The 23077-nt window shown below is 39.1% G+C and overlaps 4 protein-coding genes across 5 annotated transcripts; 1 reads left to right on the top strand and 3 right to left on the bottom strand.

Moving 5' to 3' along the window:
- Positions 1 to 9: 9 nt before the first annotated feature.
- Positions 10 to 4004, bottom strand: LOC6568037 (protein Skeletor, isoforms B/C). Its single transcript, XM_001994887.2, has 6 exons — positions 3404 to 4004; positions 2215 to 2437; positions 1802 to 2149; positions 1181 to 1734; positions 893 to 1115; positions 10 to 825 (listed from the first exon to the last, which is right to left on the bottom strand). Exons 1-6 carry the CDS (start codon positions 3579 to 3581, stop codon positions 192 to 194), a joined length of 2160 nt encoding a protein of 719 aa, XP_001994923.1. The 5' UTR covers positions 3582 to 4004; the 3' UTR covers positions 10 to 191.
- Positions 4005 to 5623: 1619 nt separating this feature from the next.
- LOC6568038 (protein phosphatase PP2A 55 kDa regulatory subunit) lies at positions 5624 to 17978 on the bottom strand. Of its 2 annotated transcripts, none has more exons than XM_001994888.3 (5): positions 17562 to 17978; positions 12906 to 13114; positions 7811 to 7962; positions 6937 to 7740; positions 5624 to 6860 (listed from the first exon to the last, which is right to left on the bottom strand). In XM_001994888.3, exons 2-5 carry the CDS (start codon positions 13060 to 13062, stop codon positions 6492 to 6494), a joined length of 1482 nt encoding a protein of 493 aa, XP_001994924.1. In that variant the 5' UTR covers positions 13063 to 13114; positions 17562 to 17978; the 3' UTR covers positions 5624 to 6491. The 2 variants fall into 2 exon arrangements, with proteins under 2 accessions (XP_001994924.1, XP_032596691.1); XM_032740800.2 differs by lacking the exons at positions 12906 to 13114; positions 17562 to 17978 and adding exons at positions 11065 to 11613; positions 12548 to 12726 and having other exon boundaries at positions 5625 to 6860.
- Positions 17979 to 18609: 631 nt separating this feature from the next.
- On the bottom strand, positions 18610 to 22792 carry LOC6568039 (TATA box-binding protein-associated factor RNA polymerase I subunit B). Its single transcript, XM_001994889.3, has 4 exons — positions 22313 to 22792; positions 21831 to 21951; positions 20814 to 21257; positions 18610 to 20535 (listed from the first exon to the last, which is right to left on the bottom strand). The coding sequence occupies exons 1-4, from the start codon at positions 22726 to 22728 to the stop codon at positions 18802 to 18804; spliced, it is 2715 nt and encodes a 904-aa protein (XP_001994925.1). The 5' UTR covers positions 22729 to 22792; the 3' UTR covers positions 18610 to 18801.
- LOC116805868 lies at positions 21424 to 21827 on the top strand. The gene is made up of 2 exons (XM_032740801.1): positions 21424 to 21532; positions 21599 to 21827. Exons 1-2 carry the CDS (start codon positions 21439 to 21441, stop codon positions 21727 to 21729), a joined length of 225 nt encoding a protein of 74 aa, XP_032596692.1. The 5' UTR covers positions 21424 to 21438; the 3' UTR covers positions 21730 to 21827.
- Positions 22793 to 23077: the final 285 nt, after the last annotated feature.

The raw sequence follows: 23077 nt of genomic DNA, 5'->3' as shown, positions 1-23077 counted from the left end.
GCTTCTGACTTAAGGGAAAGCTCTGCCTTTATTAACGTATTTCAATTACAATACTTATAAATAATACATAAATACATGCATACATACATACATATGTAAATTGTGACTCGTTGACTTATAATACAATTACAATATTTAAAACGACGATTCTATGAAATGAAAATGAGAAAAAAAAAACAAGCAGTCAAAATTTAAAATGCCTGAAAGATCAGGAGCACCAAGGGAGCCATCAGCCACGTTATAGCCAAAGATTGGCCAGCATTGCGCAGTACAGTCGTATAACTATCAACTATATGGATCTTCCAGCCCATATTGCCGTGCGTAAATGAATTATAGTAAACAGTGTCGGGCCACGTTATATTTGGCGTTATCTCTAGCAGTGCTGGCGGCTCATCGCTGCAGATATTTACGAGTGAACGATTGAACTTCTTAAATGTGACAAAGTTGTCATCCAAGCGACGATCGTAGTTCTCCGGATAGCTGGATAAGCAGAGTGGACCCGCAGCCGTGGGCTTTGGGCGACCGCGACGGGTGAACTCCACGCCGGCTAAAACTCGAATTTCGCTCTGCTTGGCATCCGACAGACGATCGAAGCCTCCTTGCGGATCATCCGTTATGACCAATGGATGATAGTGATCCGGCGAATGTGGATTGTTGCCGCCACGAACTTTAAATGTGTACGTCAGGCCACGTTTTAAATACAGTTCCGGTATCATATAGCCATTGATGTACCAGGCCAAGCCACTGGATACATGACCCGTCAGGCCCTGATAGCCACGCAGTCCGCCCGATGGGCCCAGATAAGCATTAAAGGTGCGCACGGTACTATATAGGGATACAAATATATGTTTCAATTATTTTCAGATAGAAAAAAAGGATAGTTTTCACATACGCATCCTTAATTCGTGTGCGTTCCCATAGCTGCACAGGAGTTTCCGCACGTTCTGTAAAACTAAAACAATCGTTAACCGGCTCCGTTGTGTTAAAGTCAATAACTATATCGCTCTTGGGATAATGTGTGTGAAAGGCGGGCTCATTGTTGGAGTCCAGTTGGCCAAAGGCCCAAACAACATAGTTGCTACGATCCAAAAAGATTTCCTTGTCGCCATCGTCAGCTGCAATTGAAAATTAAAATCCCAAAATGAGAATACTTTTTAGTAATGCGTCGAAGAGCACCTACATGATTTAAGTAGTCGCCTGAAGCTAATCGTATTGATGCCATCCTTGCGGGCGTACGTGTTAAGCTGAAAGCTGTCTAATCCGCCCACAACATCATCGCGACACACGCCCTTATTCTGGCCCAAAACTTGCACGCAGGGCGCCAGCGATGTGATATTATAGTCCACTGTGTAGCCCCTGATATCATCCATATAAGCGACGACTACATCGGCACCAATCATTTGACTGGATGTATCTGAGCCAGAGATGCCAAAGGACATATAATCCGATTTCGCTACCTTTCCGGATAGTTGAAACGTTATCTGCGGCCCAAAGACCTCCCACGACACTTGCAGATCCTTGTGCAGCTGCCTGCAGTTGGGCAGTGAGAATTCATAGGGCGTAATCTTCACCAGCGATGGCGGCACATTCAAACCATCCGGTATGAGCACATGACCGTAGTTCTCATTGTCGGCCACATCGTAGACGCTAATCCAATCGATGTCAAAGATCGTTTTATCGCCAGGCAACTCCAACTCAATGGTCTCCTTATTGTACGCTCGAATTGGATCAAGACTGAAAGTAAAAAAAAATATGTACTTCAAATGATTCCAACTGCAATTGAATAATAATGATTACTCACTATCCGCGCTCGTCCAGCATTTTGCTGCCCCGACTCGATGGCTGGGCGCCGACACCCGTCCAGAAGAACGTGCGCTTGCCACGCCCATCATATGTGAATTCCTTGATGCGTATGATTTTCGAGTCCAAGATCTCGATGGTGCTGCTACTCACGTTGTGATTGCGCTTGGAGAAGGTGCCGCCGATTTGAGCACGAGGCGGTTCAAAATCCTCGGGTATATACACATCACCAAAGTTATTCTGATTGTTCAGATCGTAGACGGCGAGCCACTGGATTTCGGTCATCTTCTTGCGATCGGGCAGCGTAAGCGTAAAGTCCTTGTTGTGATAGCGATCCAGAATGTTGGTCCTGCCAATGAGTAGTCGGATTTGATTAATTTAGAAGGTGATCAAGTTTGTCTGATTTCTACTCACTTGCCATACTCATCGGGCACTATGAAGCCCTGTGGACCCGGCCGATTGCTGGCGCCGGACCAAAAGAATGTATCCGCCCCGTTGCCATCGTAATTGAAGCCCACTATCAGAAAAGTATACTCATTTACGGCATAAACGTCGCCAGACACCTGATGATGATAGGAGTTAAGCTTGCCCAGATATTTGCCACGATACGGGCCCTCCTCGTCCTCGCCCTCAGCAACTGTAAATATCAATTAGTGGCTTTAATATAAATAATTAAGAAAGGAATGATTTCTACCTTTTGATTATGGTTTAGAGAAACACGAACCTGTTTCACAAAATCTTAATAAAATTATATTTCCAAAAAGTGATCAAAACTATCCACAACCATAATCCGATCAAATGTGTTCCGATTTTCAAAAACCAAGGCTTTCTATTCTACGCTATAGATCAATACTGATTTTCAATGTTATTAATATTATGTCAGTTTTATTAATAATACTCCCAAAAAATCAATACTTTCCACTGAAATCGGATTTTCTAAAACCAGGGCTGACTGATCATGATTAGGTCTCAGGATAAAAACTACACAGAAAGTTGGAGACGATTTTCATCTTAAGATTATACAAGTAAATCTCAAAAAAATTAACTACCATACTTTTCAAAACAATAATATCTTTTTAGCTTTGCCTAAACTTAAACTTCAGCTTAAGGTTTAATCTAATAGTAAAATTCCATGCAAAACAATTAAGAATTCTTTAGTCACGTTGGAGCTTAAAAGAAACGCAAAATTTGCAGACACAACGAATTTATTTTTGCCAAACCGGAGGCTGACTCATGCATTGCGCAGCGTTTCCTCTAATTTACTGCCACTGGGGCAGAATGGCAATCGTCAGTCAATCGTTGGTAACACTTTTTTTTCTTTTTTTGCCGACTGCTCGCCCAGTCCCATGGAACCGGCGAACAGCAGTAGCAGCAGCAGCAGCGGCAGCAGCAGTCGGCAGCACTCGGCTGCAGATAGTAGACAATTTTAGACGCATAGACCAGTTTCGCTAGTTTCTCACGAAAGTGAATTTGTTTTCGCTGCTGTTGTTATTGTTTCTGTTGCCAGCTTGTTTTTTTTTTTTGTACTAAACGTAACAAGCATTAAAGTTTCTCTTTCCTTTTGGCGTGCATTTTGTATGTATGTATTTACTTATGTACTTACTTGCAGCTGAGGGCAGGCCAAACAGGAAAAGCGCCACAAACGCCAACAAAAGTTGTTGCCGTTGCCGTTGTCTCAGTCGGCGACTTCGCTGTTGCAGCGCTGCAGCACACCCACTGGCGGCAGAGGCGGCATCGCATACGCAGCAATGACAAAGAACGCCTTGGCTTCTCAATGTCATTCCGTTTGCCTTTGCGTTGCACTCTCCCTCTCCCTCTTTCTCTCTCTCTCTCGCACTGAAGATATGCGCGGTCCGTTCCACGTAGATAATTTGCAAATCGTAGACAAGTTTCGTTGAGTTTCTTTTTTTTCGTTTTTTTTTTTAACGCACTCTATTTAATTCAATTAATTGAACACAAACACAATCATTTTGATCAATTATAGTCGTTGTTAGGATTATTCTTTAGCTTCCGTGACGAATTGTTGTGGCTTGAATTGTTGTTGCGTATTTTCTTAAGGTCGTTTCGTCATTCGCATGTGTATTGTTTTTGTTTGTGTCGTATTACTTGTGGTATAGTCCAAAACTGGTTTAAATCACGGCTGCGCAAATCAGAAACCCGCCAGCAGCAGCAAAACGAACCTTGCGTCTGCGCCTCTCAACAATAACTGAGTGAGCGAGCGAACGGCTGTTAAGTTTCTTAGGAGTTTCTTTTGCCTACGTCTGCGCACAGCTTTCTGTGGCTTACTCTCTCTCTCTCTTTCTCTCTTTCACGCTCAAAGTTATACGGCTGCGCGTGCGCTGCATTGCAATAAAAGCTGGTGTGAGTTGCGTGTAACGGTTTCTCGCTTGCGCTATATGAAAAATGCGAGGTGAGCAATAACAGTTTCTAGGCACCTACCTTCATTGATCAACTATTTCCCGGTCCTTATTAAAACAAACATGGTCAATTCGATTTTTATGCCTTCAAAAACTAATCTTCGTACGTTTGCTTTTATTTCATTTACCATTTCTTGTAGCAATTCAATAAATCTTGTTAAAAACTAACCAATTGCATTTCTTGCATCTGTTTTCAGCTGCAATTGCAAAAGTCGCATTACCGACTCGGATTTTAGTTCATTTTATGAATAGTTTTAATTGTAATTGTTTTTTTTTTTGTGTAACGTTCTCTGTATTCTTGCAAAAGTTGTAATGCGATTTTATTTACATAAAGGTATTATGTTTTGTAAAATATCCGTTGCACAACATAAATATAGGCGATTAAATTGTCGCAAACTAAATCATTGTCGTTTGTATGTATGTATGTGTATTGTATTTGTCTGAAGAAAAAATTACATTATATGTATTAAAAATAGAATTTTCACTTAAGTTTTAAACGAATTTCACACGATTTTATTACAAAACAAATCATCATTTTTCACGTTTTTTTTTTTGTTGCTGTGGTTTTATTTTATTTAATTTTGGGCTTAATGCTTATGTATGTATATATGTAACTGTTATTCTTCCTTCTTTCTATTACTGTATAACTAGTTCATTGAAATACATATTATTTAATACATAATTAATTTCATAAGAAGCACATTTTTATTTATCATTTATGCGTTTACATTCCACTGTTTAAACTCGCTTTCAATGCCTGTCAATTCATTATAATATATATAAATATAAATATATATATATATATATATATATATATATATATATATATATATATGTATATATATATATATATATTTATATTTGTATATAATTATTTATACATTTATATTCATCTTTTATTGTTTAACATTTTTTAGCGCACTTTTGTTAACACTAGACGCTAGGATAACCTAAGAAAGTCGACCGGCTGTGCATGAGGGAGGGGGTTGAGGGGGGATGGATAACAAACATATGACGGTAAAAGTGTGTAATGAAATAAAACCACCAAGTCAAGGCCGTTGCCGTTATGAGCGGGTGAAGGGTGGCTGATTGGGGGCGGGTGTAAGCTGTATGTTCAATGTAGGTCTTGGACGCATGCACGCAAAGTGTAACTAAAAATAGAAATACTTAGCTTATAACGTAGCGTATAAAAATAGGTTGGTTTTTAGTAAGACATTAAATTAAAGAAATTGAGAACACTAATTAGATGTTTAAACTTAGGTTATGATTTTGAAGTTTTCTCATCGATTTGGTTTATTTTGTAAGAATTTTGCATGTTTATGCTTTATTTTTTATTTGTTTTACATTTTGTTTTTTTTTTTAAATTTATTTATTTTATTTTTTACTCTTTATAGATTAAATTTTAATTTTAAAATGAGCATTTTGTATGTTTTTTCTTTTTTTGCGTGATTCTCATGAATGATAACAGAGCAGGAAGAGAAGGAGACATGGGCTGGAATTGCGTTTTTTTTATTATTTCTTGTTTTATTGAGATTTAGAATTATATATTAAAGGTATGCTAGCTATTTAAATTGTTTTTCGTTTTTAACAGCATGGAATGAACTTGATCGAAAACGAAAACAGAAATATACAACAGAAAAAAGCGCACAACTTTTGTTTCGAACTTTTTCATGATTTTCGATTTTGTTTTAAACTTAACAAGCGAACATAAAACGCACAAACCTGGTAGCTAAAAAAAATTACAATATGTATTTTGTGTGTGTGTGTGTTTTTTTAATGTAATTTGTTTTTTTTTATATTAGAAATACTTGGTACGCGTATCTGTGTATGCATATAAAAAAATATTGGGGCACTACGTTGGATAACTCGATTGTTTCTTTAATTACGCTACAATGAAAATTAAATTTCTGCTTTACTATTTTTGTTTTTCTTTTTAATGTTATCTACGTATAAAATTTTTTTTATTCAACTTGTATCACTAAGGAAAAATGTTACAAAGCTTTTGCTATGGCATTTATGTATGTATGTGTGTGTATAAGTGAGTGTAGGTGAGTAGTGTGTGTGTATGTGTGTGTGGAAGGTCCAGGATAATTGTTAGGCATAAGGCTGATGGGAAATTTGAGGGCGCTTTTGAAACAAATCAATCGAATTAACATTTAAATGAGGCGACTGTTGCCATTGTTGCCACGGTTGCTGCCAAGGCTGTGCCGAGGCCCTAAAAATTAGCGTGGGTGTATACAATGCTTGAATTAGTAATAGCAGTAGTAGCTTTAGCTAAAATTTATCCTGAAATATAAACAGATTATTAGTCGCGGCCACAGCGATGATATTTTCCTCGGGATGCCAAGCGGTGTGCAAGATTTTCTTATTGAAGTCCAGGCAATCGACGCTGATCTCATCCTTCTTCCGTTTGCCGCCAGTGCAAACTTTGCGTGGCTTCAGTACCGTCTTGGGCTTAATTATGTCCCTGGATGCCTCCAGCGTAACATCCTTTTTCGAATTTCGATCAAAGACCCGGAAAAAGTTGTTATAACTGCCGGTCATTATGGAGCTATCTTTGCCGTTCCAACAGCACTCGAACTTATCAAAAATGCAGTCGTTCTCGTACAGTGAGCACAGCTTTGCGCGAAGGTATTCATGAACCTGTTTGTATGGACAAAAACATAACACAATTATAATTTGATGATTTAGGGAGGGGGCGACAGGATATCGGACTTACCGGATAGGTCTCAATGGGCTTTGTCTCCATGTGCAGGTCCCACACCTTGATGCTTAAATAGTCTCTGGAGATCATGTAACGGCCTGAGTTGCTTAGCTTCACATCACTGATGGAGCTGATTATCTCACTGAAGAAGCTGCGATTCGTTGGATTTTCGGGCTCCTCGAATTGCTTGCTATGGCGATCACATAGCGCCGCCGATCGCATATCACATAATCGTATTGTGCCCTTGGAGCTGGAGTAGACAAATACATTGCATTCGGTCGGATGGAATTCCGCCGCGGTAATGACCTCCGTTAGCTCCTCCATGTTGGTTGGCTTGATGTCAACAATATTGTAACTCTGATTGACCACCTCCAGATGCCAGAGGTTAATGCGCAAATCGTCGGCCGATAGGAAAGTCTCTTGATCAGAATTAACGCTAATTGAATTGATGTGATAGGTGTGTGCATTGGCAAAGGTGCGACGTGGCGAGGCCTCAACCATAAGCGGTACTTGCTTCACAGAAGGAACTCGTAAGGCGGTTACATTTTGTGGATCTCGAATCAGACCGTTCTCCTCTTTTGTGTTATAGCCCTCAAATGACTTATCGCGCTCACTGACCTTCCACAATTTCACCGTTTTATCATTGGTGGATAGCAGAAAGTGTACGGGATTCTTTTGATGCAGCCATCGTATCTTATTGATTTTCTCCTCGATTTCCAGCGATTTAAGATAATCAAATTCGGGCTCGTGCGATTGGAATGTCGAATAGACATTGTATTCACCGCGTCGCGGGTTTGCGGTTTTCGAGGCGGGATCACGCTGTCATGTCAAATGAAGCAAACATCAAATGAGTAAACGTAATGTTCATAAATTGGTAATCAACTCTCACCTGAAAGATGACGACGCGACCGCCTTTATCGCCGGTGGCCAGCAGCTCGCCATCGTGATTGAACTCCACGCAGGATATGATATCCGCATCGGTGACATCATCGTCTAAGGCGCCCTTGATCTGTGAGAAGCACCAGGACGCCTCTCCATTACCTGTCCGCGTGCAAACAGAGAGAGAGAGAGAGAAGAATACACAAAATTATAAAACAAAATATTACAAAATACAAACGACTACTTATTCAATTGCAAATACCCATCACACAGCTCCAACTGAAAAGCCGAAATAAGTGCTTGTTACATTTGATTTGTACTCTCTCTGTGCCTCTGGCCCCAGACAACAGACACCAGACACAATCAATACTAGTAGTCAGTCGCTGCTGCTGCTGCCAGAGGACAACGATGACGTCTGCAGGACGATTCGTCCTGCTTCCTTGCTTGCCTGTCTCTCTGCCTGCCTGCCTGCTCAAATATTTACTAATGACGCCATTTCACTAGCTACGACTACTGTTGGCTTTGAGCTCTTTTTGGGCTTTAAATTGCTCTTTAAGCATTGGCCGCTGGCAGGCCCTATTTATTTTGCTTCTTTTTAGAGACCCTGTTTGCCAGCCACTTTTTGCGATTGCTGCTGCACATTGTGTAAGCGTCGTTGTGCAAAAAAAAAAATAGCAGAAAGAAAAAAAAGGGTTTTATTTCGAAAATGTGCTTGGCCCTTATATTCATGAAGCACATGCAACACACTCCTCCTCTGATGTTCTGTTTGCTGAGCTTCGTTTCAATTTCAATGCACTTGACAACGGGCCACAGAGCAATATTCACATATTGCATGCAGAGCGCAAATATTTTATAGATTACTAGGTATATTCAAGTCGAGCATTATTTCCAATTTTCATTCATTTGCCTGCCCACCAATCATTATGAATTTTGCTGTTTGGCTTTTTGGATCACATTCGCCGTGCTTGCTTATTGTTTGTCTGCGCTGCGTTCAAAGCGCCATTGGCGACGTCATGATTTGATTGATTGCGCTCCAATGATGATAATAGGATCAGTCAGTCAGTCAATCTGTCAGTCAGCCAGTCAGCTAGTCAGTCAGTCACTCAATTAGCCAATTTGACGGTTCACATTCATTCATCGCGTCCTATTTTTAGGAATGTATATGATCAACTTTTATGTGCGTAACGATTACGTTGCCAAAGACACTCACTCGGCCAGCCACACACCCACCCACATACACACTCAGCCACAAAGAGTTTTTCAGTCATTGAACTCATCGTTCACTAAAAAGGAAAGTGCTACAGAAACTTGCACAGTTACACAACGAGAAAGAAATATGCGCTTCTATTAAATTGTTTTACACATCTATATATATATTATATGTTTATTTATATATTATATAATATATAGCTGAGATAGCGAAAAGAATAGCAACAACAACTAAAATTGTACACAACGCCGCACACGACCAAAGTGGCGGCAGACTGTTTTCCGGGTCAAGGCAACAAACAGACCAAGTCACCAGTTGTAGACAACAATTCTGTTCTACGAGGGCGGCTCAATAGGTTCTCTCTCTCTCTCACACACTCACACACAACTAAACAAACACCTCATTAATTTGGCATTACACACACTTAATAAATATCAATTTTCCAATACTATATTTTAGTGTTTAAATATGTACACAAGCACTTAGATAGGACTCTTTGTGCTAACTATTACTTTCAAAACCACTCTCGACCGTTTGAGATTTAAGTGGTTGGCAGCAGCGTATCGCTCGCTGATTTTGATTTTGGGGATATCTAATGATATAATTACGCCTAAATGCGAACACAGTGCGGCCCAGATTTTCGGATTTTACTCACAATTCCCATGCCTCAGCGCATACACACATACACAAACAGACAAACACACACACACAGATAGACAATCTCATAAGCAGCAGCTAAATGATACTCAAATATTGGCACAATTATTTAACTCAACCACGCGATGTCGCGCGGCAACCAAAAAACAACGACCAACGGCAGGGTTGCCACCCGACCCACTTTTTCCAGGAACGAATGAACCGACCTAGAGAACAGCACCCCTGCCTCCTCCTGATTGACTGCTGCTGTTCTCTCTCGCTCGCCCTCTCTCTCCCTCCTTTGCTATACTCTCGATTCTCGATAGATAGCATGCATAACAAAGGAAAATAGGTGAGCAACATGTGTGGGGGGCAGCGGGGGCGAAAACCAATGGTTTGTACTGAATATACGCTTACCATGTGCAGATGTATGCGTGCGTCTGTGTTGGTGTTTGTGTGTGAAGAATCTTATAAACATGTAACTGGTTCAGTTGATGGGGGTGCATAAACCGCCCAGTCACTCGAACTTCTCAAGAAAACTGACTGCGCAATTAAGCACATTAAGTCAAAAAAAAGAAGAAAAATTTCTCGTATCAACTATTTTAAGACAGAGCTGTGATTGATGATAATTTTATTTTTGTATTTACAGTGTCCGGGTATCGTAACTGTAAATAGTTATAGCAATTCTGTCTTATCTATTTGTTGTATATTTGTAGTTATCTATTCAATCAATCTACATATCTAACTCAAATTTTGCTGAAACTTTTCCCAAAGATACTGCAGCCAATAAAAGTATTTGTGCATTTTCACAGTCAACTAGGAACAAGAAGAAGCCTAATTTACACAAAATGTGCGAAAAGCATGTCAAAAGTAGACATAGATGCGTAGATACAATAACATACACACACACATATATATATATATATACATATAAGAAATTCAAGAAGAGATTCAGATACTTCATCTATATTTCAGTGTAAGCAGCAATTTATCTAGCTACTTATCATGTCTGTTGTTTATTATTCGATTATCGGTTTTGGCATTTGAAATAATGCAAATCAATTGAATTACTTTGGGGCTAAGTAGAGAAAAAAGGGGTTGGGGATGGGTGCTTAAAGTATCATAGGTCGAATATCGGCAACCAGTGCGATAATTTAGGCAAGTCTAAATACGTAGCTTGGGGGGCAGTTTCTCAAGTGCAAAGATCAATCAGAGTGTTGTTTATCTACTAATAAACTAGAGCAGCAGCTAGTTTGTTTGTTTATTTCGCGATCAAATTGTTTATACGCTGTTGCACATATTTAATGCAAAATTCAAATTAAAATCGCAACAAAATCAAATAAATTCACACACATACAAATACAGACATACGTGTGTTCGAAAGTACCCCGACAGCAAGAAGAAGAATAACGACTTACCGGCCATGACAGTTGAACAGCTTTCGTTGAACGGCGCGCGCAAGTTTAACAGGAGGTAGCGCTCAAAACAGTAACAGCAACAACAACAGCACAACAATAACAGTCAAATAAGGCCAAGGAGTTGTGGTCGCTCTCACTCTCTCACACTCCAAGCGAAAACAAAAAATAATAAACACACTCTCTTTTCTAATGTTTCTCTCTCTGTGTGTGTTGAGAAACGTGATTTTATTGTTGTTGTTACTGCTGCTGCTGCTGTGGAGGAGTGTTGAGCGCGGTTTCTTTTGCCAAAGGAGCTACTACTATGATTGGCATGCAAAAGAAACGAGGAGACGAAGAAACCGAAACCAAAAGCAAAAGACAAAACCAAAGTGCTTAACTTTCGTAGCTTTTGTTTCTGCCCTTTTTCTTTTGTTCGTGTTGTTGTTGTTCTTTGTATGTTGTTTTTTTTTTTTTTTTTTTTTTTTTTTTCGTCGCTGCTCAACACACAACTTAAGCACGTATACGTATTACTGGTGACGACAACAGCGTCGACGACATGTGGGGAATAAACTGCAAAGTAGGGGAGGAGTTTTTCTTTTGTACAAACGCCGACAGCAACAACATAGCGTTAACAGCAACGACGACGAGGGCAACGGCGACAGCAGCAAAAGAAGCAGCGGCAGCAGATCTGCGTTTGTGTAAATGTGTGTGTGCGTGTGCAGCCGGTGGTTGTGTTAAAAAAAAAGTTATCTTGAAATTACTTTGCACTATATTCTGTATTCTATTCAACGCGAAGCACAAGTAATAAACGCGACACTGTAAAACGTTAATAATTCGCCAGAATATATTTGCTAAACAATGCGATTAATATTATTTATTCTGTGTGTCGCACAACAAACAAACAAACACACAACACAATGGCAGGCAGGCAGAGGCAGCAGAGCATTTTTACATCTGCACCTCACCTCACTCCTCGTTCATCTCTCCTTTCTTTTGTTTTATCGTGCTTTCTTTCTTGTGTGCTTCCTTACAAACGCAGCAACGGGTGGCAATCTAACCTTCAAATTTTTGTGTATTCCTTGTTTAGCACTAATTCCTACAGCACGAATATTTATTATTTTGACATTCAGCTCTGCAGTTTTGATTTGATTTGGATTTCTTATAAAACGCGCGCTATAGCAATCAATACTCGATTCAAGTGTGACTCGTATTTAATATATATACTTTTTTTTTTACTATTTTATAATTTTACATGTTTGTTTTGGCAAACGCGTCACGACTGAGATTATCGCACCAGAATTGTACTCGCTGCTGAACTCGCTTGACAAATATGGGCAACAAAAAAAAATCCCGAGATTCTAATGCTGCTGCTGCTGCTGGTGAGCTGTTCTTCTTCTTCCAGTTTTTGCCGCCTCTTTTGATGCAGTGCTTCGTCGCCGCCGTCGTCGTTGCGTTGCGTCGTCGTTTTCGCAAATGCGGCTGCGGCGGCCAACAATTTACGCACTTTTAAACTATGTACATCATATTGCAATGATACAAATTCAATGCGGCTATAACACTTTAACGCGCCGATAACAAATTCAACTTAATATATGACTAATTTGTTATGAAAATTTCAACATAAAATGGAAGTACAAAATGTATTGCAAATTTCGCACTTTACAATAGCAGTTTTACGCCACTAAATTGCCGCAAACGAACGGCGTTGCGCAAGTCTACAGTGTTGATCAACGTATATTGTAAGTGCTGTACAATGTGAGACAGCTACAGCTGTCTGGGTTGCCGTTGAACTCTGGCGCTATGGCGCGTAACATTTTTAAATAAAGCCATGTATGTATGTTGGAAAACAAAAACAAACTCACTTTGTGGCTTTTTGGCACCGTTTATATTGATGGCCGTGTTGAGCATATTGCCAATTTTTGTAATGCTCGACTGCCGCATGAATGTGCGTGGAGGTATGGGTGGCGGCTGCGGATCAGGCGGCTCCAACACTGGACTTTGTCGACCCCAACGACCCATGCTGTTGACGGTTTATTTATTTATTTTTTCCTGTTGTGTTACAGTTTGATGTCTGTAAATAAATTAAAATGATCGAATCTATTAACATGTATTTTGAAGCACAGTCACATTTAAGCGCACACACTCACACACAGTGGCAAGCACACGTATTGTATAATGAATATTTGCTTAAAACTTGGCCACTTTAGACTTTAACACATGAGAGCTTTTCGTGTTTTTCAATTTGTCAGGCAATTAACACCTGTACACCTTCCCGCGTCCATCTCTCCCTTTCTCTCTCTCTCTCTCTCTGGCCTGCGCTGGATTTCTCTTTCTGGCGACTTGCACTTATCACACAAATGTCTCCGTCTAGAGATACATTTTATTGTATTTATTTATTTTTTTTTTTGCGCGCATAAATTAATTGTGTAAATGTAGCTGTCGTTTGTTTACATTAGTCAGACATAACGATCACGTTTCGGTTGCAAAATGCTTGCAAAAACAACAACTTTAGCATCTGCCAAAAAATTTTGAAAATCACCTCGCGGCGTGTTTTATTAGTTAGGATCCGTACCAAGTCCGAACTCTTTGGATGAGAGGTGTGTCTATTCTGTTCGCCGTTTAGCGTTAATGTGCCACTATTTAATGAGTGACACTACGCTTAGCAAATGTAAAGAACTTTGTCAACTTATTTAAATTTACGACAACTATAATTTTGTGTACATATTAGAAATGCTAAGAAAACTAATAAAAATGTATTACTGCTATTCCTCTCAGATTTCTCAAATCACATTTAATCTTCTTAAAATAGTTTTGTTATTAAAAAAAAAAAAACAGCTAAAAATAATTTAGATATTTTAATTTTATGTTTCTTATGGAACATTGCCACAGCATTTTGAAATACTGAACTAAATAAAAAATTTTACAAAAACAATAAAATTTTATTTATACAGATTTAATGTTATAATTCATAAAGAATTTTAACTTGTTGGAATATTAAAAAAAAAAAGCATTTTAAATTTGAGTAATTTTTGCAATTCCCAATTTTTGAAAGATCACTGTATTTTATGGAAATATTTGTTAAATGGCAAAATTCGAACAAAAAAAAGTTGCAGACAAATACAAATTCATAATAAGCTGTTCACATTTCAATTAGCAATTACAAAAAGTGCGAATTCAATTTGCTAATCGTCCATTCAAATATTGAAAAGTAAAATATCCCATAATAAAAAAAACTTATGCATGGAAAATTTGATTGCAACCACAATAATTGTGTGTAAGCTTGTCAAAATCAATAAATTAACAAATAGAATACATTTATTAGGAATACATTCCGGAAATGTACATAGACGAAACTTTCATTGTTTTTATGCGAGTTGGTGATGCTTGATGACGTCAGAATACAACAGCACACACACACACTACATGTGGGTGTTGCGGGTGGCGCATGCAACAAGTTGATCTGAGGCATGCGCCTTAGAATCAAACAATAGAACAACGTGCAAAATAGAAAACAAAACAACAATAAAACAACATGAAATTGTAATCCAATTAATGGGCACCAGTCTCAATGTCTTTTTGTGGTGTGGGAAGGAAGGAGAGGTGGGGACGGGGAGGGTCGGGGAAACGTGAGTAAGCGCGTGGCAAAGGCATTAAATGAAAAAAAAATGGTGGGAAATTGTTTTCGTCTAACAGAAGTAAGTGCTCGAAAAGTCGACAGAATTAGAAAATCAAACAAGCCAAGTGTGGAATGTGTCATCAAAGTTGCAAATTAAACATTGTCTATGCTAAAGCCAACAAGTAAATGTGCTAAACAAAATTTTTGCGAAACTAAAAACACAAAATTAGATACACTTTGACAGATATATATATATATAAAAGCATAAGTAAATGGAAGCGGAAGGTAATTCAAAAAATACGCTAAAAGTAATATCTGACCGAAACTTAAAGTAAAATAATTTAGTTAACTGCTCCAATGAAATTAAGATTTATACTGGGCAAAAACAATGAATTGATTTGTAGGGTTTCCGAAACGATAATAGAAAAAGGAGGGGTATATTTATAGTTTTTATACACTTACGTCATATTAACAGGTTGCTAAATAAATGTGCAAGGGTATTAACTGTTTCGATAAGACGGAGATTTTGTGGAATTGTTTTAAATCTTTAAATGAGGTGCAAAAGTGTAAAGGACAGAGAAAACCAAAGGAAGGAAATACAAAACAAAAACATAAGAAGAAATAAAAACCAAATTAAATTATTTTTATTTATACATAGGCAGAAAGATATATAAGCGAATATAATGTATATATATATTTTGCTTAGCAATAATACAAACATTGAAGGTAGCCCCACAGTTTCGGTTTTGTTTATTTTTAAAAGAATGTGAAGGAAACGCTGAAAATACGTTAGCAAACACATATACACACATATTCACACACACACACACACACACACACACACACACACACATATAGATGTGAAAGTTGTGTGCGAGGGCGAAACTAAAAATAGGCAGGACAACAATTTAAAGCGTCCAGTCGCACGTGCAACACGAGACAAACCCCCTCCCAAGCAACCCCTTAACCCCCCATCCCAATCCGTCTATTGACTCTCGTGATGAGGGGCTTTGATTATGTGAGAGACATATTTTTGGATGCCCACCTTAAAAGATGTCGTCAGCCCACTCGCTATGAGAACGCTCCTAATCTGCTTTAAAAGCGTGCTACACGCAAGCATAAAATTGACTTATTTATATTTAGAAGATTTCATCAGGACTGTCAAACTGTGTCATCAAACTGACGTCTACCAATTTGTGCGTATACAAAAAAAAAACAAAAAGAAAAATATTTTATCTCAAATCAAGCCTACGTTCGAAAAGACTGTAGGAAAATTTAACTACGGCAGTCCTATTTGTAATTTTAATAATCTAAAAGTAAGGTAAGACTGTTGTAGGATAGGTTAAAATTATCTTGAGACAGTTGCCTTGTTAAAAAAAAGTTGACAACTCGGATTACAAAATGTACAAAATGTGAATCCAATTTGCTAATCGTCAATCCTAATATTGAAAAGTAAAATACCCATACAAAAAACTCAGCGTGGAAATTTGGCGTGAGCTTGTGAAAATCAATAAGTGAACAAATATTCATTGCTTTTGTACAAGTTTGGATGGCTCGATGACGTCAGAATGCACAGAATACAGATATATTACTTCTTATTTCAAGTGCTAAAGTTCTTAACTCAAGATTGATGAATATTAGAAAAGATTTATACCTAAATACATAAATAGGCAGGAACGCCGTATTTTTCTGAGTGTATTCCTATAATTTGTGACCTATCCCCTTACTTCGAATTCCTTTCGACTATTATTAATAAAGATAGACAGGAGGCGAGATCTATTGCCTGTGGCAATTTACCATAGCACTGATAGGAATATCTATATCTATGCATATGGATACATATATATATATATATATATATATATAGATAACTATCTGGGCATAAGCCAATGGGTCAATATTGTTCTTATCAAAATGTGTGTGCTGCGCTGTTGTCTAATTAATGCATGAGCGAGTCAATGTCGAAACTAATTAAACATTTGACAAAAATAAACGGCTTCTGGGATGTATATTTGGTTGTGCATATTATTGGCAGGTCTAAAGCTAAACAAATTACATGCCAGTTATCATTAGAGTCAGATAAGTCAGATCAAAGCGCGTGCTTCGCTTGTTTTTCCAAGCAATTTGAATGAATTTGGTTGTAATTGATGCAAACAGCTTAGGCAAATATTTTTTGGCATAAAGCGCGGCTAGTGACAAAATAGACGCCATTAATTGTTGTTGTGATACAATGAATTTACTTTTGAATTTATATGGCAAATACAACTGTTGGGTAGTTGCTGTTGTTGTTGTTGTTTTTGTTGCGTTAGTGAAACAATGTTGTTAACCTCAAAAGCCACCAAGAACGTCAACAACTAAAACTTGGATCGCACGTACAAAAGCGACGTATATTTGTATGTCCATATGTATATATATATATATATATATATATATATATATATATATAGATATGTATATTTCTAGAAATGGGGAGAGCGAGGGGTAAGCAACTTGCCGTTCGGGCTCTCTAAAACGATATGGCGTTACCTTTGTTATAATGTGGCTATATGATATCATTATGTGCACAGTATGTACATTTGGGAAATAAATGCATAGAACTTATTACAGATCCGCATCTCGATTATTTGATTGACGTAACTTGGCCAAGTTTTTGTTTATTATATTTTTTTTTTTTGAGGGTTAATACATATTTAAACAGCTGTATTGCCATAAAAAACCCACGCACACATTTGCCAAATGCTGAAGCAGAACTTTAAACTCGACAGAAAACAAATAACAACAAGTGAAGCACAAAGATAATTTGAATTTTTGAATATATTTTCTTTTATATACAATTTTGTATTATTATTTTATTTGAAATCCAAAAAAAAATGGTCACTGATATTTTTAAATATCGGAATACCTGAATAAACTCCGAAACGATATGTTGCAATGTAGTAATGTAGTAATTGACTTCACATCCTCTTTGGTTTTATCATTTGTTAGTTTATGTTTCTTTTAGTCTCAAGTTTCTATTCCAGTTTGTTTTGCTATAGAGCACAGTGTTGTAAGTGTTGTAACGGTTAACGGCTTGTTTCCTGCACTGTTAGCAGCACTGTTTTATTGCTTATGAGCAACTTGCACTTTCGAAATGAACTTGACGGGGAGAGTCAAACGCGTGTCGCACATTTGCCGTGCGCTTGATAAAGGCACTGAATCTGATTTAAATTTGATTCAACTTCAACGCATCGCAACGAAACGCAAATCAAAAACCGCAAAGGCGAAACAGTCAACGCGGCGTCGTTAAAATTAGCACTGAACTCGCATGCGTCGCCCAGCGATTGTGCGGCCTATGTTTTCTACATAGCATGCACAGTGGGTCACAGCTGTAGCAAATTATAACATTTCCAAACACCTTACAAAATATGTATATTTTTGGTTTATTTTTGTAGTTTAGTTAATCGTATCTTCCTAGTGCTACAACTTAAAGCTATAATTTATGTTACGATAAAAATAATTTTCCTTATATTTAAAAATAGACCGTATGATCGCCTGGATTCCTCCTCTACATAAAGTATTTCGGCAACATACATTTTAATGTTGGCAAGCTAATTTTGTGTACCGTGAAATTATAAAAAATTATGCAATCCAAAAAGTAGCTCGAGTTTGTACACGCAATTTAACAAATAATTTCTGATTGGGAAACAGCATTTAAATTTTCCAATAACCATATTAGCTTGGCGTTTCTTTTAGTTGTGGGCCACTATAAGCCTACGTGTGCTCTGTTTCTCTCTTGTTCTCTGCAGCGGCGCTCGGCACCTGCTGTTGAGTGTATGTGTGTGTGTGTGTGTGTGAATAGGGGGGTAAAGAAAGCGAAGAGCAGTCTCTCTCTCGTTATTTGTGCTCTTTCTTGTCGAAGATTTGATTGTAAAATGTAAACAAAACTATGTGTGAGTGAGTAACTGATGTTATTGTTATTGCTCTTTTTGTTGTTGTTGTTCTTGTGGTTGCTGTCGTTGTCGCCTCCGTATTCTTCTGATAAACGCTAATTTGCATATTGATGCTGTTGCGCGCTGCTGTGCCATGTTATTCCTGTGGCATCCATTAAATGATAAAGCTGCTTAAATAAGACAGTAATGAGGAAATCATGCCTTACTATATTTTTACCACTTCTCGCGATAACATTTGGTTAACGTATTTATATCCTTATTCAAGATATTATATCTCAGACGCAAATGATTGCTGTGCGTGCCCCAATCCTCGATGCCATGATGAAACATCACCTCCAACACCAACAGCTGATGGTACACCTCAATCCATTCCATGCTAATGGTGGCGGCGCATGTTTCCAGCAGCCAGCGGAATGAGCAGGGGAAAAGCGAGCGCAACTTTTGCTTGCCTGCATAGTTGATTCCCATGCCTTGCGTGCCATGCAAAAGCCAACAATCGAAATTCGATATTTTCAACAAAAGGTCATCAGCATGTGGCGCATTCTCATCTTCCTGCTCATCGTCATCTTCCTGCTCATCGTCATCTTCCTGCTCATCCTCATCATCCTGCTCCTCTACAGCGGGCTCAGCAATGCGGTCTGTCTCGGTTGCTGGCTTTGATTGAGCCGTAGCTCCTGTTTCCCCCGGCAATCTCATTTGCCGACGCGGCAAGTTTAGCGGCACACGCAACGGATCCATGTTACGCTCATCGAATGCCTGTATGGCGGCCAAATTGTTTAGCGGCACTTCCTCATTATTCAGTTTCAGCAAATAGGTGGGCGTGTCGCGCATTTCCCAGAACGGATTGTTCGTCTCGAGTACCGTACGACGCTCGGCTTTTTCCATAATCTTATTTTGATACTGTCTGCCATAATGGGCAACAGGCTGTCGAAATTTGAAATCGGGTCGCTTCTCCCTCCTCTGCAGTTCCTCAATCCAGGTGTGCGTCTGTATATCGCAATTAGCACGAATTTCCGCGGAACGCACTGGTAGCCGATCGAGCATCTGATAGATTCCTATTTGCTGGTAGTTCTGCTGGCAAGCCAACTCCTCCACTCGAAGTAACTTGCCGCGCACAGCCAGCTGGTCAGCCAGTTCTGTGGTCTGACCTTTAAATGGGGCCATCTGACGCTCTTTGTGATCGACTCGCATCCAGTCCGGTATCTGGACACTCATCTCACCCGGTTGCGCCTGAATCGCATGCAGAAGTATACGCTGAAAGTAACTATGCGCCGGAGTTAAGCTGGGCTGAAATTCAATGTGATCCTTGGTGACGCTTTCCATGCTGGACTCGCCGTATTTCTTTTTCAACAACGTCTCAAAAACAAGGCAAACATTCTCGCGCATGCGCTGCATGGCCGGCGTCATCAGCATCTCGTTGTAGTTGTACTCCTGCTCCTTCTGCTTTTGCTCCTTATTCAGATATTCATCAATGCGTCGTCCATTTGGTGTGGTTACTCCAAATTGCCGAGCAAAGCTTTCGTTGTACTGCGATACCAATACTTTTCGCATCTCGACATACTGCATCCATTCCGTGTAGACAAAGAGCGGTTGCACCGGCTGAATATTGTCATGATCTGTAATTTCTGAGAGGTGTTTATTAATGAGCAACGCAGATTCGGATATGGCGCGTTCCTTGACATCATCCAGACCAAACATCAGCTTTAGAACGTATATAATGTAAGCCATCACTCGGGCCTCATAGTGCGGATACAAATGCATGGATTGTGGACGATTTGATTCGAAGGTGGGCGGCAGCATATCCATTAAACTAATCACGTAGCTGGCTATCACCGGTGGTAAACTCAGTTCGAGTACATAGCGACGAGTTAGCGCTTCCAGATTAGGTTTCTGGTATCCGTTCAAGTCTATGAACATTGCTATTTTTGACATGTGAGTCCGCATAAACTAGAAAAACCATGATTTTGAATTACTTTTGTGAATTTGAAATTTCTAGATTATAACTTAATCACACGATTCCAAATTAAATAAATAATTAAATTATGAATACTCAGAAATCGCTTTACTTATTATTTAACTAATTACGTAGCTTTGTCGAACTTTAAAGTTAACGCTCATTTTTCTTTTTGTTTAGTTCATCCCTAAGGAAAAGCTAGGCATCTATATTAATATAATCTGTGAATAGAATCCATGGTCTCGGATTCTATTATTCCATTAGTGCTTACCTTATAGCGAACCTTGTCCCTCTGGTGAGCAAATTCCATCTGTTTGAGCAGCTTTTTGCCACCCATGGCCAATTTCTCGGGCAAATAGTTGAGCATATAGCGACTAGTGAGGTGCTCCTCATCAATGAATCGCAGTAGATCGGTCAACTGTATGTCATCCTCGATTTGGTTGAGTGCTATGGCCAGCACAATATACAGTTTGGTAAAATTTAAGCAGTAAACGTTGCGATCAAAATTGTTCAGGCTACCAGCGTTGTGGTGCAGCTTATGACAACGCATGCTGCCCGAACCGTCCATACTGTGTTTGTCCAGATGCTTGAGAGGCATCTGCTTTTTGAAGAATTTTCGCGCATTCGCTGACCATTGTAGCTTCAAATTCTGGTTAGTTGCCAGCGTAGATTCTGAGTTGACGCCGTTCTTAATGCCCGACGCATCCAATTTGCGCTGGAAAACAGGAAACGAGAATAAGTCGGTGTCAGTTTAGTGCAGATAGCCAGGTGATTGATTAACTTAACCTAGGTAATTTGTCGCGTCATTAGCATAAGTCTAAGCGATAAGCTCCTATAAATAGCCAACTAAACCATCCAAATACCAGTTGAACATTGTTGCTTGAAACCTAACTGAAATGTCTCCTCGTCTGGTACTAATCTGCCTAGCACTCCTTGTGCTGGTGTACGCACCCCAGCCCACATCAGCGGCAGCTTTCCAGCTAAGTGGCGGTGAGTCAATTGATGAGCTGATGAAAACCAACAAATATTATATAAAATATTTCCCTTTCTGCACAGCTACATTGCTGGAGCGTGATCCTGATACTGAATTGGCTACAACCGTGGAGCCTTCATCATCGGAATCGGGTCAACCAAAGCAGCGGACTTTCTTCCTGCTGTTGCCGCTGCTCTTTTCCAACCAATACTAAATATCTGATGGCGCTGCCAAAGCCATAGCTAGAGTCGTATATGAATACGCTTACAAAAATATATGTTAATAATAAAGTGAATTAATTGAGCATGCAAACACCTTGGTTTTTCTCCATTTCCGCCAGTTGGCGCGCTCGTCATTGAGTTGATTTGCTGGCTTATTGTCTAGGCGTGCCCGTTTCCGCTTTATCCTCTTGTGGTTATAAATGATTCGAGCATCGCTACAAGGCAAAAACAAGAACAAACGATTTAAAAACACAAAAATAAATATTGACTCCCTTTTAGATATTTGGACAATATATGGTTCTGATCTTAGTCATAAGCATATAGTAGGAATTTTAAATCGGAAATTGTATATGCTCAGATTAGTAAAGACATTTAAATAACAAAATGGTGACATTTCAGAAGTCACTTTTTCTATTCTTATAGATCACTCCAATATACAATAAGATACCCCATCCAGTTTCAACATACAGACAACAAAATTGTCGACTAAGAATATTTATACACTACACTACAAGTTTGTTATAACCTCTGCAAGGGTACATAAAGTTAATCAATTGGAAAAGATGCTGCATTTACTTTGCTAAGGCCCGCACATTTAGTTTTGGCAGGCCCATCTCATTGTTCTTGGTAAACGCCACCTCCATGCGTCCCATATAGGCAGCCCACACCTGCAGCGTCATTAGCTTCAGTTCCGGTTTGGCGCCCATTTGCAGTAGCTCCTGCGTAAAGCCGCGCAGGACATAATTGTAAAATTCCCAAGACGTTATTTCGGCATCTTCCTGTTGCTCTTTTGGCTTCTTGATGGCGCGTTGCGAGGCGTGCTTGGTAGTGTCATTAAATGTGTCCTCGGCGCTTATCTCCACGGCGCGTAGCTGTTCCTTTTTGGTGCCACACTCGATGCAGTAGTAATAGCCTTCGCGTTCCTGGAACGTGCGTTCACGGCAGACATCGCACTCCATGTCAGCCACTTCCATTATCTCCGTGTCCTCCATTTTGACTTGCTATTGTAATATTTAAGTCAGCCAACTTCTCAAATCTTTTTCTACAATAATATAATACAATAACAAACACACGTGTTCAGATACCGGTTATCGTTTATCGATATTCAGTTGTGTTGCCCATTTTAATATCGGTGCTTTTGTAAATCTCCCGCATTGCTTACGTTAGTTAAAAGAATAACAAGATACATTGCTGGGTTCGTAAATTCATTAATAAACCTAATAATAAGAATATAAATAAAGAGATATCTACTCATTCCGCTCAATCAATACGATAGTCAAAAACGCAACCCAGTGGAGACTGCCTGTTGCACGGGAAAATGCTGACAGAGCACATCACTAA

This window comes from Drosophila grimshawi, unplaced genomic scaffold (genome assembly GCF_018153295.1).
Source record: "Drosophila grimshawi isolate 15287-2541.00 unplaced genomic scaffold, ASM1815329v1 contig_311, whole genome shotgun sequence".
In the NCBI taxonomy this organism is placed as follows: Eukaryota; Metazoa; Arthropoda; class Insecta; order Diptera; family Drosophilidae; genus Drosophila; species Drosophila grimshawi.
This window is presented reverse-complemented; position numbering and strand designations above follow the sequence as displayed.

Coding starts and splice junctions, on each gene's coding strand:
- LOC6568037 (XM_001994887.2), bottom strand. CDS start 3,581: ATGACATTGAGAAGCCAAGGCGTTCTTTGTCATTGCTGCGTATGCGAT. Junction 1,735..1,801: donor ATGCTGGACGAGCGCGGATA/GTGAGTAATCAT, acceptor TTTTACTTTCAG/TCTTGATCCAATTCGAGCGT. Junction 1,116..1,180: donor CAGGCGACTACTTAAATCAT/GTAGGTGCTCTT, acceptor TTTCAATTGCAG/CTGACGATGGCGACAAGGAA.
- LOC6568038 (XM_001994888.3), bottom strand. CDS start 13,062: ATGGGTCGTTGGGGTCGACAAAGTCCAGTGTTGGAGCCGCCTGATCCG. Junction 7,963..12,905: donor CGGTGCCAAAAAGCCACAAA/GTGAGTTTGTTT, acceptor GCACGCGGACAG/GTAATGGAGAGGCGTCCTGG. Junction 6,861..6,936: donor AGCCCATTGAGACCTATCCG/GTAAGTCCGATA, acceptor CCATACAAACAG/GTTCATGAATACCTTCGCGC.
- LOC116805868 (XM_032740801.1), top strand. CDS start 21,439: ATGTCTCCTCGTCTGGTACTAATCTGCCTAGCACTCCTTGTGCTGGTG. Junction 21,533..21,598: donor AGCTTTCCAGCTAAGTGGCG/GTGAGTCAATTG, acceptor CTTTCTGCACAG/CTACATTGCTGGAGCGTGAT.
- LOC6568039 (XM_001994889.3), bottom strand. CDS start 22,728: ATGGAGGACACGGAGATAATGGAAGTGGCTGACATGGAGTGCGATGTC. Junction 21,952..22,312: donor AATGTGCGGGCCTTAGCAAA/GTAAATGCAGCA, acceptor TTTGCCTTGTAG/CGATGCTCGAATCATTTATA. Junction 20,536..20,813: donor GGGACAAGGTTCGCTATAAG/GTAAGCACTAAT, acceptor TGGTTTTTCTAG/TTTATGCGGACTCACATGTC.